The 19,571-nt window shown below is 41.7% G+C and overlaps 1 protein-coding gene across 1 annotated transcript in view; it reads right to left on the bottom strand.

Annotated features, from left to right (window-relative positions):
• The window catches only part of tmtc3 (transmembrane O-mannosyltransferase targeting cadherins 3), a 128,825-nt gene that overhangs the window by 55,441 nt on the left and 53,813 nt on the right, over nucleotides 1–19,571 (bottom strand). Inside the window, exon 7 of the mRNA XM_064929340.1 lies at nucleotides 9,022–9,274. Coding sequence (XP_064785412.1) covers nucleotides 9,022–9,274 — 253 coding nt within the window. The remainder of the gene's footprint in view (nucleotides 1–9,021; nucleotides 9,275–19,571) is intronic.

Raw genomic sequence — 19,571 nt, 5'->3', positions numbered from 1 at the left:
TAGACAAACATTGGCAGTAGAATGGCTTTACAGAAGAGCTTAAATTACTTTCAATGTGGCACCGTCATAGGATGTCACCTATCCAGGTCAGTTCGTCAAATTTCTTCCCTGCTAGAGCTGCCCTGGTAAACTGTAAGTGCTGTTATTGTAAGTAGATACATCTAGGAGCAACAACGGCTCAGCCGTAAAGTGGTAGGCCACACAAGCTCACAGAACGGGGCCGCCGAAGCCTGAATGCTGAAGCCTGTAAAAAAGTCTGTCCTTGGTTATAACACTCACTACAGAGTCCCCAATCTGCCTCCAGAAGCAACGTCAGAAAATAACTTTGTTGGAAGCTTCAATGGGTTTCATGGAGGAGCAGCCTAAGATCACTGTACGCAAAATGCCAAGCATCTGCTGGAGTGGAGTAAAGCTCACCAACATTGGACTCTGGAGCAGTGGAAACGCATTCTCTGGAGTGATGAATCACATTTCACCATCTGTCAGTCTGATGGCCTAATCTGAGTTTGACGGATGCCAGGAGAACGCTACCTGCCCAAATGTATAGTGCTAACTGTAAAGTTTAGTGAGGAGGAATAAAGGTCTGGGGCTGTTTTTTATAGTTTGGGTTAAGCTCCCTAGTTCCAGTGACGGAACATCTTAACACTACAGCATATAGTGACACTGTAGACGATTCTGTGCTTCAAACTTTGTGGCAAGTTTGGGGAAGTTCCTTTTTCAGCATGACAATGCCCCGGTGCACAAAGCGAGGTCCATACAGAAATGGTTTTTCCGAGGTCGGTGTGGAAGAACTTGACTTGCCTGCACAGAGCCCTGACCTCAACCCCATCAATCACCTTTGGGATGAATTGAAACGCTGACTGCGAGCCAGGCCTAATTGCCCAACATCAGTCGCAGACCTCGCTAATGCTTGAGGCTGAATGGAAGCAAGTCCCCGCAGCAATGTTTCAACATCTAGTGGAAAGCCGTCCTAAAAGAGTGGAGGCTGTTACAGCAGCAACATGGGGACCAACTCCATACTAATACCAATGATTTTGGAATGAGATGTTCGACGAGCAGGTGTCCTCATACTTTTGGTCATGTAGCGTTTTTTTAAATTTATTATGTAGCCTAGGCCTACTGGTTGTAGGAATTTGGGATGTATCTTCCACATCTGTCCCAGAGCCTGTTTGGAATAAGCTCTTTATTTATATGGTCCTAGTCGACAATTACCCTGAGTTATCCCCCCTTCCTATGTGTTACAGTCATAATATGATATATATAACAAACAGCATGATTGCTTTCGGCAGGAAGACAGTTGCTGAGGGTGTGTGGACCTGCAGACGCCTAGCTAAAAGAAGACACAGGGCCGGGCTGCGTGAAATAACGCAAGGTGTTTTTTTGTTGTTGTCTATTTTCACATACTCGGAGAGATCCAAGGGCCAGTCAACCTGAATGAAAGAGTTTGAAACAGCTACATTACAAAATATGCATTAATTTAATGTTAATGGTTAACGCAGCATGACTTAGGGCTACACTCCTCATCCTCCAGGGGTGGAAATATAACATCATGTTGCTGTCATCACAGCAGGTGGCTACAAAGTCCAAATAGATGCCAGGTCCTATAAAAAGGTATTTAAGACCTGAAGTAGACCTATAAATAATAACAACTGCCACATTTGTTTTCTTTAGTTTTTTGTTAATGTGGCTCATTTTCTTGAGAAGTCTGTAGTAGCCTAGAATCTACAACACCCCTGGGAACATTGGTGACCCATCATTCAGGGCCCCACCTGTTTTGAGACCCACCTGTTTTGCATGTAATTTTGTCATTATTTTGCATCACATGTCAGTTTAGCAAATGTAAAAAACAAATCAAATAATCCTTGAGTTAATAAAGCCTAGCTCAGTGCTATCTGTGGTGGAGGGACAGTCAGCGAAAGCACAGAGCTTAGGTGTTGTTAATCTTCTCTGGTTGCGCCATGATTGGCTCAGGGTTCTGTCACTCATTGGAACACTCAGTCACTGCAGAATCTACAGGAGAGCAAGGCAGTTCAAGCCCCCCTAGGGTGCTACCACAGATTTCCAGTAAGTGTCCATCCAAGAAGGCTCAAGGTCATTGGCCACAGATAAAACGACGTGAAATCACGTTCTCTCTCCCGTTGCTTTGATTGGACTGATGACCACTATATATCTCCCGTAGCTTTGATGTAAACATCATATTTTCTAAATAGCAAACTAGATAAGCTAGATAAGATAAACTAGATAAGCAGTCATCATGAATGACATCGACAATCTACTCCCAAAGCTGCCTCTCTCCGCTCTGTTCTCATCTTCCTAGATCTATCTGCTGCCGTCGACTCTGTGAACCATCAGATCCTCCCCACCCTTTCAGGGCTGGGTCTCAGGCTCTGCCTTGCAGGCCGCTTTTACCAGGTGATGTGGAGAGGATCTGTGTATGCACCACGTACTCACACTACTGGTGTCCCTCAGGGCTCAGTTCTTGGCCCTTTCCACATTTCTCTATACGCAAAGTCACTTGGCTCCGCCATATCCTCACATGGTCTCTCCTATCATTACTATGCGGACAACACGCTACTAATTTTCTATCCCCCCCCCCCCCTCCCCCTTCTGACACCCGGGTGGCGACATGCATCTCTGCGTGCCTGGCAGATATCTCAGCTTGGATGTCGGTCCACCACCTCAAGCTCAACCTAGACAAAAAGGAGCCGTTCTTCCTCCAAAGAACTTTGGTGTGAGCCTGGACAACACCCTGTCATTCTCAGCAAATATCAAAGCAGTGACTCGCTTCTGCAGGTTCATGCTCTACAACAACCGTGGAGTACGACCCTACCTCACACAGGATGCGGTGCAGGCACTTGTCATCTCCCGTCTGGACTACTGCAACTCGTTGTTGGCTGGGCTCCCCGCTTGTGTCACCAAGCCTCTAACTAATCCAGAACACTGCAAAACCCTACACCCTGACCTGAGCATGCTGTTCTGCCACCTCTGGTCTCTTGGCCCTCCCACCTCAACAGCAAGGCAGTTCCCGCTAAGCCCAGTCCAAGCTCTACTCTGTCCTGCCACCCCAATGGTGGAACCAGCTTCCTACTGGACAGCAGAGTCCCTGCCCATCTTCTGAAAGCACCTGAAACTCTACCTCTTCAAAGAGTATATTAAATAATACCCCTACTCACCTCAACACTCACACAAATAAATAAATAAATACACACATATACAATTGCAGTAGCTCTGACTTTGCTGATAGCTACTTTATCGAGTAAAAGTGTACTTACTATGCCTGTGATATGGTTGTCCCACCTAGCCATCTTAAGATGAATGCACTAACTGAAAGTCACTCTGAATAAGAGCATCTGCTAAATGACTAAAATGTAAATGTAAATGAGAGAAAACAACTCAAACGTTCATCGACCACTGGACATAAACAATACACGACAAGTCGGAAAATCTCAAAATAGAAAATGAGTGATTTGGAAGGAAGCAGTGGCTATCTGCGAGAGTCGCAAAGAAATCACTATTTTGCTTCCCCTGCCTGTTATTCAGTGGAGAGGGTGTGTGGTCCAAGTCTGAAAAAGTCTCAAAACATGAGAATTGTGCATCGCAGGGTAGCCTAGTGGTTAGAGCATTGGACTAGTAACTGAAAGGTTGCAAGTTCAAATCCCCGCGCTGACAAGGTACAAATCTGTTGTTCTGCCCCTGAACAGGCAGTTAACCCACTGTTCCTAGGCTGTCATTGAAAATAAGAATTTGTTCTTAACTGACTTGCCTATTTAAATAAAGGTAAAATAAAATAAACATTTTGACAATGCTGTTTAACACGGATAAATGGGGAAATCAAACATTGTGGCTCAGCTACACACCGCATATAACGAGCCATCGACCTTTATAACCATCAACCTTTGTCTCTCAACTTAAAAGACTAAAGTTTAAGACCTCAGCATCTTTCTGAATTTATCTGAACTAAGATTGATTTAAATGTCTTTTGCTGTCCATTTCGTAAGTGCCGAACGAATAGGCCTACTTCGTCAGAGATCGTTGGCTTGCACTAGCTTATAACTAGAGCTAAGTGTTAATGACATATGAATAAAAATATTATGAATTTACTGAACATAAATGTAATAAAGTTTGTGTATGGTTCAAAAGTCAAAACTCATGTTTTGTTATTATAGAAGGAGAATGTGGTTCTTAACGACTTACACAAATCCCCAAGGAATCAGCAGTAACCATGTTTATTTAAGCAAGTCAGCTATATCAGCTTTGGGTTTTAAAAAGGCAAGTAAATGAGGCAGAATGAACTGTTTCGCTGCCAGACGAGGCCCCACTGATAGCCAGGTGTAGTGGTGGTAAGGTTTCACTCCATGGTGCTGAAGGAAAGCTCGGCTGTTGGGACAAGCTTTATGAAGGCCCTAACAGTTTGTGGGAACCGTTTTTCACCGCTTTTGTGAATTTAATGTATTGTTTAGCGGCGTCGCTGGTATGCATCTAAAAATATTGGTTGAATTTGACCCACCAAGATTTACATGCTAAAATTTCCACTGCCTGGGAAGAAGGCAGTTGATTACCAGCATCCCTTGCAGACAACACAACAGCTCATTCAAATTTCACACCTTAAAAAGGGCTCAGAACTCACTACAGAACCAGAACCAGATTAAGCGCTTTCAAATGGAGATGATCTACTGAAAGTGTCCAGGAGTGCAAGAGTAGCCTTATTAATCTGGGTCCCGGAACCCAGCCCATAAGGGACAATTCAGAGTTCTAGGCCTAATTCTATATTAGGATATCTCCGATGTTCTAGATTATCATGCAGCCTCAAGTGTAACAAAAACTGACATTTAATGTAATTTCCATTATTATTAGGACATACATTCTGAGTTCGGCAACAGTGGTGGACTCAAATAGTTTGGAAGACACTACACAAAGAACAGAAACAATCCATCAGTATAGAAAAAAACAATGTTTCCTATTGGTCTAAAATAAGTAGGCTATGGGGGATTTCTGCAGTGGGGATAAAAAAAAAAGAACAAAAAAACCTGTAATAATAGCCAAACCAAATAGGATCTAAATGTAGTCTCATCATATCTTCATGCTAGCTGTTGAGCTATGAGCTTTCTTTCTCTTAGAAATCAGAGTAACTATTTCTTCTACATTATTGTGATTTGTCGTGGGGAGGGTAGGGAGGGTAGGGTAAAAGCAACATTGTGAGCAAGTTCACTGAGCCGGGTTGATTCAGAGAGAACACATTAAGGAAGAAGTCATGGGTCTGTTACTCTGTTACAATCCGTTCTATCCCTTTCTCTTCCGCTATCTATGGGCACGCAGAGGATACCGTAGAGCAGATTCAGGGCAGGCATCCACACTGCTGAACTTTCCACTAAATTTCATTCAGGAGAGAACAGAAGTGGTGTAAGCCAGGCTGAGGATACAGAGAGATGCCATCTGTTGTGACAAAAGAGTAAAACAACATCCCAGGCTTCCATGGTATGTTGTACAGAATATGAATTGTCTTGACTTTATAAACACAGAAGGGTTAGGCTGTGTGTAAAGTAGATGGCACAGTGAGTGAAACTCAACGCCAAGAGGTCATCATTCACTCTACAAGCAGAACAAGTCGAACTTATTGGCCCAATGTGGGAATTTCCACAGTGATGTTTTGATGTCTTTGTCGTGACTACAGTTAGGTTATTGTCAAGCAAATAACTGCCGGTCTTACGGTAATTGACCGTTAATTGACAAACATGTTTAGCATCTTCTGGCTTCCACGCATAGCCTTCAAACCACTGACGCAGACCTTTGGACCGTCTACATTTAAAAAAAAGTCTAATAAGTCAATTTAATATAGCCTACACAATCACAATAAATCCATTATTTATTTTAGACAAGTCTACATAAACATGATATGAAGAAAATGTAGTCCATTTCAGAAGAACAGAATAGCATACTTTGAGTTGTTCTTATGTTAGGTCCTGATCTGGCTATGCCATATGGCTGTGAGCTGCACTAGTTAATTTAGCAGACAACATTTGCTTAGAATTCCGTGTTATTATTTCGTATTATTCTATAGTATGAAGAATATAATTGAACATAGCTTGCTAAAATAGAAAGGATATATTCTGCCAACAATTTCAAAGGAAGTGCACACATGCGCACAGCCGGTCATTTCAAACATGAACATATGCTTTATTCTGTGTTGAGCGGTTAACAAAGAAACTGGTCCTCCTATATGCTTCACTTAGAGGTATTTATGCAACTTTAGTTGTGATACAAACGTCGGGCAATATGATTGGATTTTTAATACATTTTAAGGCTGCATTGATGGGATTCTAATGATTATTTGAAAAAAGTCACAAGCTGCACACACTTCAGTCTCATTCACAATATTGACAAGCACTTGATAATATTCTCACCAGGTCTTGAATTTTCCCAGCAGCACCCCCTTGTGTAGCCATAATGTCCCATAAAACAATCCATGCCTTTTGCGGCCAAAGTGGGTGTTGTGCCCTTCGGGTGAATATAATAATTATCATTCCCGGCTGCTGTGCTCTGAAGCACTTCTCACTCACATGGCTCTCTCAGATGAAGCCAATGCCCGTCACGTGATCGGGTTCCTTCTCACAGGCATTTCAGCGAAGAAGTAGGCTTCAAGTGAATGAAGACTGACACACTGGGGACATTAATGCGCATATTGAACATGTTAGAGCTGTCCACATTTAGCCTACCTTTAGTCAGCCAGCAAGATGAGTAGGCTTAATGAACAGCAAAAGCACTGTCCTATGTCAATCTATTATCCCCCATAGTAAAAAAGTTGGCCTATTCCTTCGGTACAATAAATAAATATTCCAAACACTCTGGGACCGTTGTGGGATGCAATAGATCCCAAATTAATACAACCCCTAGTATAAAAAAAAAGTTTAAAAGCAATGAGACTGATGCAACAGATGAGAACTTTTAACTTAAAATGTTAAACTATTAGGCTATTTCCGGGTTGACGACTCCTTGCTGTCTCCAGTCCACCTGGACATGCTGCTGCTCCAGTTTCAACTGTTCTGCATGCGGCTATGGAACCCTGACCTGTTCTCCGGACGTGCTACCTGTCCCAGACCTGCTGTTTTCAACTCTCTAGAGACAGCAGGAGCGGTAGAGATACTCTGAATGATCGGCTATGAAGAGCCAACTGACATTTACTCCTGAGGTGCTGGCCTGTTGCACCCTTGACAACCACTATTATTATTTGGCCCTGCTGGTCATCTATGAACATTTGAACATCTTGGCCATGTTCTGTTATAATCTCCACCCGGCACAGCCAGAAGAGGACTGGCCACCCCTCATAGCCTGATTCCTCTCTAGATTTCTTCCTAGCCACCGTGCTTCTACACTTGCATTGCTTGCTGTTTGGTGTTTTAGGCTGGGTTTCTGTACAGCACTGTGACATCAGCTGATGTAAGGGCTTAATAAATAAATCTGATTTGATTCTTCACATTATAAGTACAGCAATGCACACAGGGCAGTAGGCTATAAGTGTAAATGTTCTAAAATGCAATCAATTAGCGGGAAAACACTTCTCGAAAGTGACGCCAAATGTGATTATGCATGTAATGCTTTATTATAAAGGTGAATTTTTAATGGTGGAAATTATCTTCCCCAAACTTGAAACTCATGCACTGTGTATATTATGAAATTTAGGTATTGGTTATATAGCAGATTAATGTCCTTTAATTTTAAGAAGTTATTTGGCCACTTTGGTTGTGATACAAACCTAATCAAAACATATAGGCCTATGGGCTAGGCTACATGAGGTGTGATACTAACCTTATTAAAACATATAGGCCTATGGGCTAGGCTACATGAGGTGTGATACTAACCTTATTAAAACATATAGGCCTATGGGCTAGGCTACATGAGGTGTGATACTAACCTTATTAAAACATATAGGCCTATGGGCTAGGCTATATGAGGTGTGATACTAACCTAATCAAAACATATAGGCCTATGGGCTAGGCTACATGAGGTGTGATACTAACCTTATTAAAACATATAGGCCTATGGGCTAGGCTACATGAGGTGTGCGACTTTGATTTGAAAAAGTAGCAAAAAAAGGCATGCGCTGTTCCTTGACTTATTGCACAAGCTGAGTATCATTCAAGGGATAGGCTAATATTGTCACCCACCAGACTACTCTAGATTTAATGTTCTTTACATACAGTGCACAAAATAATATATGTGTGAAATTAGTTTAGATTTAGAATGGACCATGATCATGCACCTGTCGGGGTATAGGGGTATTGTTGGAAAAAATACATGTATTTAAACAGCGAAAGGAGGATGCTTTTAATGTGGTTCATTTTCATGCCAGCCATGTAGGCTATACATACTCCTGTTGTAAAGCGAAGCAATGTGCTTAATATTAGGAAAGTTGATAGATAAATACATATAGTAGGCCTAGCCTATAGAAAGCTGATGGGATCCTCCACTTTTTAATAGATGTCATCAAAACTCTGTTTTCTCACGCAATTGCATAGCCGATAGAAAGATTTCACAAAATGAGCTCATGGGCAATAATGAACTATTTGATTAGATTCCAGCACATTTGCATTGACGTCAGAGTGATTAGAGGGACAATAGAGTGCTGAGTACCAGGCAGTTAGGAAGTTTGGTAGGTTACTACTGATCAGCAGCATCAGAGCTTGGAGAAGCCTATTTACGTGACTAAACGGTCATGTGGAATTTGAATGCCGTTATGACCGCTGGTGTGGAGGTAATACGGTAAGCCGTAACAGCCCTAGTTACAACTGGTAACTTCAGGTCAGAAACAAACCATACTAGTGCAGAAAAATTCCACACCACAGATAATAATTTCCATGACAGCTGCCAAAGGCACATTGGACAATGCAACGTGTAAGAGCAAAAGAAGAAAAATAAATGTATTTTGATCTGGCAAAACCACAACCACCAATAAAAAAGGCAGCGAGATTCACTTATGCACTGTATCACAAGTCTTTATAGACCACAAACTCTCACTCCACTAACCATGAGGACGGTCTTGGCGGAAGAGTGTGAGTGGCGGAGGCTGTGGAAGGCCAGCAGGCCCAGCAAGCTGTAGAAGGCCAGGGTGGCCAGGTTCCTCAGGTCTAGAGGGCTTTCCACCAGAGGAATGGTACCCATGGTCCAATCACAGCAGAGCTCCGAGGGGTTCAGAAGGAGCCAGGCATTCAATGGCAGCAGGTAGTTGAAGGTCAGCTGCCGGGCCGGAGTCGGGCTGACAGCCGCGGGGTTGTCAAACCTGGAGAAGAGAGGGGAAATGATGTTAGGGACCATATAGGATGGAATCACAAGCTAGAATATAAAATAAATTAAATCTGCTTGCCTAAATGGAGATGTTCTATTTTCGGTCCTTGTTAAAGGTAACAATCCTTAGTGGAAGTGCCTACTATTAGGCACATTATTCGTCAATTGTGGGAATTTATGAAAAACAAATGTAGTACAACCGAGGCAAAAGGGTTATAAATGCTAATAGCTGCTAATCTGGTTTGATCCTGTAAGTGGCACTTCGTGCTCTTTTCAAGGAATGGGACCCAACTTCTTAAAGGCCCTAGGTTCTATGTGTACAGGGGTGGTCTGCCAGTCAAAAGGACAACAACCCTACATGGGATGGGGAAGGTTTTTGTGGGTGGGAAATTGGAGGACAACATAGAGCCAGCTGGAGCTACAGTATGCTTAGCAGGGCATCTATCAAGCTTCATGGATAACGGAAAGGCGTTGATTCTGGTGGTACTGGTAGATATAAGTATCTCAAATTAGTGGCAAGGATAGTGGTAAGTACACTACATGTCCAAAAGTATGTGGACGCCTGTTCGTCGAACATCTCATTCCAAAATCATGGGCATTAATACAGAGTTGCCCCCCCTCCTTTGCTACTATAACAGCATCCGCTTTTCTGGGAAGGCTTTCCACTAGATGTTGGAACATTGCTTCCATTCAGCCACAAGGGCATTAGTAAGGTCGGGCACTGATGTGGGGCAATTAGGCCTGGCTCGTAGTCCGAGTTTCAATTCATCCCAAAGGTGTTTGATGGGGTTGAGGTCAGGGCTCTGTACAGGGCAGTCAAATTATTACACACCAATCTCAAACCATTTCTGTATGAACCTTGCGTTGCGCACGCATCTAAGGGGCTTAGCCCGAATCATGAAAAACAGCCCCAAACGCTACCAGCAGGTAGCGTTCTCCTGGCATCCACCAAACCCAGATTAGTCCGTTGGACTATCAGATGGTGAAGAGTGATTCATCACTCCAGAGAACACATTTCCACTGCTTAGGAGTCCAATACACCCATAGTGATCTTAGGATTGTGTGCGGCTGCTCCTGTTCTAGTGCTGACGTTCCTTCCAGAGGCAGTTTGGAACTCTGTAGTGTGCTGAAACCGAGGACAGATTATTATTTTTTACATGCTATGCGCTTCAGCATATGGCGGTCCCGTTCTGTGAGCTTGTGTGGCCTACCACTTCGCGGCTGAGCCATTGTTGCTCCTAGACTGTTCCACTTCCCAATAACAGCACTAAGTTGACCGGGGCATCTCAGCAGGGCAGAAATTTGACGAACTGGCTTGTTGGAAAGGTGGCATCCTATGACGGTGCAACATTGAAAGGCACTGAGCTTTTCAGTAAAGCCATTCTACTGCCAATGTTTGTCTATGGACATTGCATGGCTGTGTGCTCGATTAAATACCTGTCAGCAACGGGTGTGGCTGAAATAGTCGAATCCACTAATTTGAAGAGATTCTGAATATTATGGACACTTTGGAATTGACTGATATTTGGAAGCTTAAAAACCCAGATCTCGTAATATATAATTGGAGGCGGCTTAATCAAGCTCGTCGGATTGATTATTTTCTCATATCCTTTTCAATGGTGGCAAAAGTGAAGAAAAGTATTGATTGAGGAAATAGATCATCAACTTATGTCCCTCCATATAACTATGACAGACTTTCCACGAGGAAGGGGCATTGGAAATTTAACTAAGGTTTATTGACTGACGGTACTTCCTTGGCAAAAACTAAAGAATTCAACTAACTTTTTCTTGCACATTACAGGAACAGCAGACCCACTTGTTGCATGGTATGGCATTAAAATGTGCCTTTAGGGTCAATTCGATGACATTTCCATTGCAAAAACGGTATCGGTCAATGTAGACAAGACTTACAACAGAAATAGAAAATCCAACATTACAAAAAGCAAAACAATAGGACCTCATTGAGGAAAGATAGGGTTTCACTCATCTAAAACCAGCAAATTAGATGAAGTTTTTCCTAAACCTTTAATAAAGAAACGCAACCAAAAATAACCTACAGAAAATAGACTTAACAAAAATATAAAACGCACCACGCAACAATCAACGTTTTACAGAGTTACAGTTCATAAGGAAATCAGTTTAAATAAATGAATGAGTCCCTAATCTATGGATTTCACGACTGGGGAGGGGGCGCAGCCATGGCTAGTCCTGGAAGGGCATAGGTCCACCCACTGGGGAGCCAGGTCCAGCCAATCAGAATGAGTTCCCCCCCCCAAAAGGGCTTCATTACAGACATAAATACACCTCAGTCTTATCAGTTGTCAGACGAGCCCACAAGTGAAGAAGCTGGATGGTCCTGGGCTGGCATGATTACACATGGTTGTGAGGCCGGTTGGACATGTCGCTATATTCTCAAAAACAAGGGAGGCGGCTTAGGGTAGAGAAATTAACATTAAATTCTCTGGCAACAGCTCTGGTGGACATTCCTGCAGTCAGCATGCCAATTGCATGATCCCTCAAAAGTTGAGACATCTGTGGCATTGTGTTGTGTGACAAAACGGCACATTTTAGAGTAACCTTTTAATGTCCCCAGCAAAAGGTGCACCTGTGTAATGATCATGCTGTTTAATCAGCTTCTTAATATGCCACACCTGTCAGGTGGATGAATTATCTTGGCAAAGAAGAAATGCTCACTAAAAAGGATGTAAACAAATGTGTGTACAAAATTGGAGAGAATTAAGCTTTGGAACATTTCTGGGATCTTTTATTTTATCTTATGAAAATATGGGACCAACACTTTACACGTTGCATATATATTGTTGTTCAGTATAGTTACAAACGATGGACAAATCCATATCTCACCAAAGGAGATTTTAAACAAATGTTCTCATCAAGTTGACCTTGGTCAGTCAATTGTCTGCTCTTCCCTCTGTATCTGGCTCGATTGTTAACCAGTCAACTTCTAGTGAATCTTTCTTTTTATTTAAACAATTTACTACCTGTGATGTGCTAGATGCCTTACTCAAGATTGATGTAAAACAAATCCACTGCGGCTGATATGTTTCATGCATTTGTGATGCAGCTCTGCCCCAGATTGATGAATCATTATCCACTTAAAAAAAAAACTGACACATATATCTGTTACTATGCCCAAGGTTTTGAAGGTGGCCCCTTCACAAAACGTGGTGACCCTTGTGACCTAAATAATTATGAACCTATTTCTAAACTTTCTTGCTTAGCTAAAATATTAGAATCGTTGATTCCTTCTCAGCTAAGAACTTTCTTATCTTTGAAATATGTTATAAATGTACAGTCAGTCAGTTCTAGACCAGGCCATAGCACTATCTCTGCTGTATCCCAAGTTATAAACAATGTGGTTAACTGTATGGATAAAAGGCAACATTGTGCTGCCCTCTTCATTGACCTTCCATACTGTTGATCACTCACTACTAATTCAGAGGTTTTCCTCAATTGGTCTAGATCAGGCTAAATTGTAACTGGTGTAAAAGTACTTGACAGATAGAACTGTGTATCTACTGATGGTATAACTACTGACCCCTGCAGGGGTCAATACTTTGTCCTTCTTACGATTTACATTAACAATATTGACTTGTCTGTAAAAATGAAATTAATTGAATTCAGGTAAAACTAAGTATATATTGTTCTCTAGAGCACATACAAATAACTCTGACGATTTCAACATACAGTTGAAGTGGGAAGTTTACATACACTTAGGTTGGAGTCAATAAAACTCGCCTTTCAACCACTCCACAAATTTCTTATTAACAAACTAGTTTTGGCAAGTCGGTTTTGACATCTACTTTGTGCATGACACATACGTTTTCCAACAATAGTTTACAGACAGATTATTTCACTTAAAATGCACAATTCCAGTGGGTCAGACGTTTAAATACACTAAGTTGACTGCGCCTTTAAACAGCTTGCAAAATTCCAGAGAATTATGTTATGGCTTTAAGCTTCTGATAGGCCAATCAATATAATTTGAGTCAATTGGAGGTGTACCTGTGAATGTATTTCAAGGCCTACCTTCAAACTCAGTGCCTCTTTGCTTGCCATCATGGGAAAATCAAAAGAAATCAGCCAAGACCTCAGAAAACAATTGTAGACCTCCACAAGTCTGGTTTATCCTTGGGAGCCATTTCCAAACGCCTGAAGGTACCACGTTCATCTGTACAAACAATAATACGCAAGTGTAAACACCATGGGACCACGCAGCCGCCCAGGAAGTAGACGTGTTCAGTCTCCTAGAGATTAATGTACTTTGGTGGGATAAGTGCAAATCAATCCCAGAACAACAGCAAAGGAAATTGTGAAGATACTGGAGGAAACAGGTACAAAAGTATCTATATCCACAGTAAAACAAGTCCTATATCAACATAACCTGAAAGGCCGCTCAGCAAGGAAGAAGCCACTACTCCAAAACCCCCATAAAAAAGCAAGACTACGGTTTGCAATTGCACATGGGGACAAAGATCGTACTTTTTGAATAAATGTCCTCTGGTCTGACGAAACAAAAATAGAACTGTTTGGCCATAATGACCATCGTTAGGTTGGAGGAAAAAGGGGGAGGCTTGCAAGCCGAAGAACACCATCCCAACCATGAAGCACTGGGGTGGCAGCATCATGTTGTGGGGGTGCTTTCCTACATGAGGGACTGGTGCACTTCACAAAATAGATGGCATCATGAGGGAGGAAAATTGTGGATATATTGGAGCCAACAACAAGACATATTGAAGCCAACATCAAGACATAGGTCAGAAAGTTAAGCTTGGTTGTAAAATGGGTCTTCCAAATGGACAATGACCCAAAGCATACCCACAAAGTTGTGGCAAAATGGCTGAAGGAAAACAATGTCAAGGTTTTGGAGTGGCCATCACAAAGCCATGACCTGAATCCTATAGAACATTTGGGGGCAGAACTGAAAAAAAAGGAGGCCTACAAACCTGACTCCGTTACACCAGCTCTGTCAGGAGGAAACACAAACCCAACCCCCTTTCCTTTGTGTAACCAGCCGTCATGTCGGCTCGTCCACCAGGGACGTTTTCTTTATGACATAATTTGTAATCAATGTATGATCCATTCTGTCTAGATGTAATTCTGTGTGATTATTTAAGTATTTAGTAAATACATAACCCAATTTTGTATTGCTGATTCAACTTGTTAGCCAGGGTTCGTGAAGATAACCAAGAATTTACAACTTTCAGATGAGACTAAACAAGGTGACGATTAAATATTGACTGCTATTGATGTAAAAGATTACGAGGTCATTAAGAGTTTATTCAGAAGATAACAGCTCTATAAATATTATTTTGTGGTGCCCCAACTTTCTAGTTAATTACATTCAACTGATTAGCTTAATCAGGTAATATGAATTACAGAGAAATTATTTTATAGAATAGCATGTCATATAACTTAATCCGGCATAGCCAAAGACACGACACAGTTATGACTCAAGCCTGGACATTTTTTATTCTAGGCGTGAAGATACAGTATTGATGGGGCAAAACTGATAACTCCAGCTTGGTTCCCAAGTTTCTAAACCATAATTTTTGAACTGAGGAAGTGTGATCATAATCATTAGGATATTTTAGAGACCCGCAGTATGTTCTAAATGACCCCCAGCCTTCAGACGTGAGCTAAACAGTGCAATTGCACTTGAGATGCATTTTAAGGCTATGGATGAGAAAGTTAACCTATCATTTCCAAACATTTAGGTCAGTTGTATACTGCTGCTTTGCAATCTATTAACAGCAAGGGTTGCATTAAATAGGCACAATATTTTTTACTGATGCATTTGGTAATATTCAATTCATACGCACAAAACATGTGAAAGTTGATAGGCAACATGTAGGCTATTTATACATAGATTATGCGCAGCACTTAGTTCAATTGATCAAATCAGTTATTGTTTTCTTGCGCTAAATGTGAGCAACACCTGTCAGCTCAGGCAGTTCTCTCAAAACACAAGGATGTCAATTCGCAGGGGACTAGCATTATCAGAGGACATTGGAGTTCGCCAGAAAACTGTAGGTTATTCTTGCTGGAATTGTTACTCTTCTGCCATGTAAAAATTACTGCCAAATTACTGCCATGGGACAAAAATTACAGGTGTGACCTGCAGCCGGACGTTGAAAATATGTCTAAGAGGTATTTTCTCGACGTTGAAGTTACATTCAAATTAGGATCTGAATGAAAGGTGAAAAAGTATTTTCTGTATGTTTAAATTATTTATTTTCCAGGATGCTGAAAAGGCATCTTTTCCAGACGTTGAATAAAACGTATTTTCGGGACAATGAAATCAGGTTCATTTTCTGTTCTGATAAACAGTTGAAAATACTTATTTTCCTGATATTGAACATACTTATTTTACAGATGTTATAAGCAGGCTCATTATTGGTTCTGAATGAAATTTGAAAATATGTAATTTATAGACGTCTATGCATTGCATTGGCTTTATTAGTTTGGATTCCAGTGAATAATCAATTTGGCTATTTAAGCTCTGAATATTAACTACACAACTTTATCAGGAGTTATCGCTTGCATATTTGTAATGTGTTTACTCAGCGGCAATGCAGAAGTATTTTATTTTTCGCTATGAAACCACTGATCATGTCAATGGGGTGAAACTCCTGGACAACAGTTGATTGTCCATTTTACTTTGACTTGTCCTGTTTTTAGGATATGTTGCTTTGTTAACATGACAGCTGATGTTTTTTATTTGATTGAGCGGTGTTTAGGTTAGGCTACTTGATTGGAGAATCCTGCATGATGTAAAAAGTGTCTCTCATTACATTGTCATACAATTTATCTCCAGCCTGAAGGCTTCAGAAAAGGCCACATTCTTTCTACCATATCCTATATCGGCTACAGAATTTATGTTAGGTCATTTTTTCCACTGAATGTTGCGTCTCTACAACAGCAATCTGGCGAGGCGTGCTGGGAATGGACATGCAAAATATTTGCGCCGCTGCCTTTGACAAAGTGTGCACAGCTTATCAAAGGGCGGCATCAGCGCTCACCTAAAAAGCAAATATGCCACTGGTTGAGAGAAATGGTCATTGTTTTTCGGGCAGAATTATGAGAGGTTTTATGTGTTGTTGGAGGTACGTAATGGTCAGTTTAGCTCAGGAAATGCTACCCTCGTCAATCTGCCGCCACAGGCAGCTGCCTAATCCTGCCAAATGAGCGGACAGGCAGTGCCTATAGCATATCATAATCACATCAATGAATTGGTTATAAACTCTGAACACGTAACATATATATATATATATATATTTTTTTTTTCACCTTTATTTAACCAGGTAGGCCAGTTGAGAACAAGTTCTCATTTACAACTGCAACCTGGCCAAGATAAAGCAAAGCAGTTTGACAAAAACAACAGAGTTACACATGGGATAAACAACGTACAGTCAATAACACAACAGAAAAATCTATGTACAGTGTGTGGAAATGTAGAAGAGTAGGGAGGGATGTAAGGCAAAAAAATAGGCCATAGAGGCAAAATAATTACTATTTAGCATTAACACTGGAGTGATAGATGTGCAGATGATGATGTGCAAGTAGAGATACTGGGGTGCAAAAGAGCAAGAGGATAAGTAACAATATGGGGATGAGGTAGTTGGGTGTGCTATTTACAGATTGGCTGTGTACAGTGACCGGTAAGCTGCTCTGACAGCCGATGCTTAAAGTTAGAGAGGGAGATGTAAGTCTCCAGCTTCAATGATTTTTGCAATTAGTTCCAGTCATTGACAGCAGAGAACTGGAAGGAAAGGCGACCAAAGGGAAGTGTTGGCTTTGGGGATGACCAGTGAAATAAACCTGCTGGAGCTCGTGTTACGGGTGGGTGTTGCTATGGTGACCAGTGCACTGAGATAAGGCAGGGCTTTACCTAGCCAAGAATTATAGATGACCTGGAGCCAGTGGGTTTGGCAACAAATATGTTGGGAGGGCCAGCCAACAAGAGCATACAGATCGCAGTGGTGGGCAGTACATGGGGCTTTGGTGACAAAACAGATGGCACTGTGATAGACTACAGCCAGTTTGCTAACTAGAGTGTTGGAGGCTATTTTGTAAATGACATCGCCGAAGTCAAGAATCGGTATGATAGTCAGAGTTACGAGTTTATGTTTGGCAGCATGAGTGAAGGAGCCTGTGTTGCTAAATAGGAAGCCGATTCTAAATTTAATTTTGGACTGGATATGCTTAATGTGAGTCTGGAAGGAGTTTACTGTCTAACCTCTGACACCTAGGTATTTGTGGTTGTGACAGCAAAATGGATGCTGAGGACGTGGCAAATAACCTCGAAACGGGGGAATATTTACAGGTTGCTCAGGAGGTAAAGGGAAAGTCAGATGAGTGGAATAAATGTGACTACTGGAGAAAAAGGTAAGGAGCAAGCGCTATGTGCATATTATGCGTGTCAAACAGGTGCTGTATAGATTCATAATTTTTTGGACCATTAAGAAAATGGAAACGCTAAAGTATAAGCATATGTAATGTTTTTTTTTGTCAAGATTTTATTACAGCAAATATTAAAAACAGTTGCATTAATTTGTGAATAACATTTCTGAAACGGAAAGCTAATTATTCAAAGCTCGCTTTATTTTATTTATTTAAAAAAAAATGCTTGATTGCATTTCAAATTATGAATAACTCGTATGCTGTGTGATGACATGAATGAATGACTGATTGATATAGAAGTATTGAAATATAAGTAAGCCTAAGTAAGCTACGATATTAAGACTGAACAAGATGTGTTCTTAGGCCTACAGCTCGATGGTGGTTATACAAGGCTGCTATACTAAGCCTACTAATGATAAAAACATTACTTATTATAATAATAACAGTAAAAATAACAATAATGAGATCAAGAAATAGGAGCATTTTTTTTCCAACAATTTGGAAGTGCAAACACAAAACAAGTATAAATAATACGGTGTTCAGAGTTTATAACCAATTCATTTATGTGATTATGATATGCTATAGGCACTGCCTGCCCGCTCATTTGGCAGGATTAGGAGAGACGCAGACTCGGTCTCAACCTTTAAGTCTTTATTGAATACTCATTTCTTCAGTAGGTCATATGAGTGTAGTCTGGCCCAGGAGTGTGAAGGTGAATGGAAAGGCTCTGGAGCAACGAACCGCCCTTGCCGTCTCTGCCTGGCCGGTTCCCCTCTCTCCACTGGGATTCTCTGCCTCTAACCCTATTACAGGGGCTGAGTCACTGGCTTACTGATGCTTTTCCATGCCGTCCCTAGGAGGGGTGCGTCACTTGAGTGGGTTGAGTCGCTGACATGGTCTTCCTGTCTGGGTTGGCGCCCCCCCTTGGGTTGTGCCATAGCGGAGATATTTGTGGGCTATACTCATCCTTGTCTAAGGATGGTAAGTTGGTGGTTGAAGGTATCCCTCTAGTGGTGTGGGGGCTGTGCTTTGGCAAAGTGGGTGGGGTTATAGCCTGCCTGTTTAGCCCTGTCCGGGTGTATCATCGAATGGGGCCACAGTGCCTCCTGACCTCTCTGGTCTCAGCCTCCAATATTTATGCTGCAGTCGTTTGTGTTGGGGGGCTAGGGTCAGTTTTTTATATCTGGAGTATTTCTCCTGTCTTATCCGGTGTCCTGTGTGAATTTAAGTATGCTCTCTAATTCTCTCTTTCTTTCTTTTTCTCTTGGAGGACCTGAGCCCTAGGACCATGCCTCAGGACAACCTGGCATGATGACTCCTTGCTGTCCCCAGTCCACCTGGCCGTGCTGCTGCTCCAGTTTCAACTGTTCTGACTGCGGCTATGGAACACTGACCCGTTTACCGGACGTGCTACCTGTCCCAGACCTGCTGTTTTCAACTCTCTAGAGACAGCAGGAGTGGTAGAGATACTCTGAATGGTCGGCTATGAAAAGCCAACTGACATTTACTCCTGAAGTGCTGACTTGTTGCACCCATGACAACTACTGTGATTATTATTATTTGACCATGCTAGTCATTTATGAACATTAACATATTGGCCATGTTCTGTTATAATCTCCACTCAGCATAGACAGAAGAGGACTGGCCACCCCTCATAGCCTGGTTCCTCTCTAGGTTTCTTCCTATGTTCTGGCCTTTCTAGGGAGTTTTTCCTAGCCACCATGCTTCTACACCTGCATTGCTTGCCGTTGGGGTTTTAGGCTGGTTTTCTGTACAGCACTTTGAGATATCAGATTCAGATATATATATATATATATATATCAAAACTTTGATATATCAGCTGATGTAAGAAGGGCTATATAAATCAATTT

Source organism: Oncorhynchus masou, chromosome 22, assembly GCF_036934945.1.
Source record: "Oncorhynchus masou masou isolate Uvic2021 chromosome 22, UVic_Omas_1.1, whole genome shotgun sequence".
In the NCBI taxonomy this organism is placed as follows: Eukaryota; Metazoa; Chordata; class Actinopteri; order Salmoniformes; family Salmonidae; genus Oncorhynchus; species Oncorhynchus masou.
This window is presented reverse-complemented; position numbering and strand designations above follow the sequence as displayed.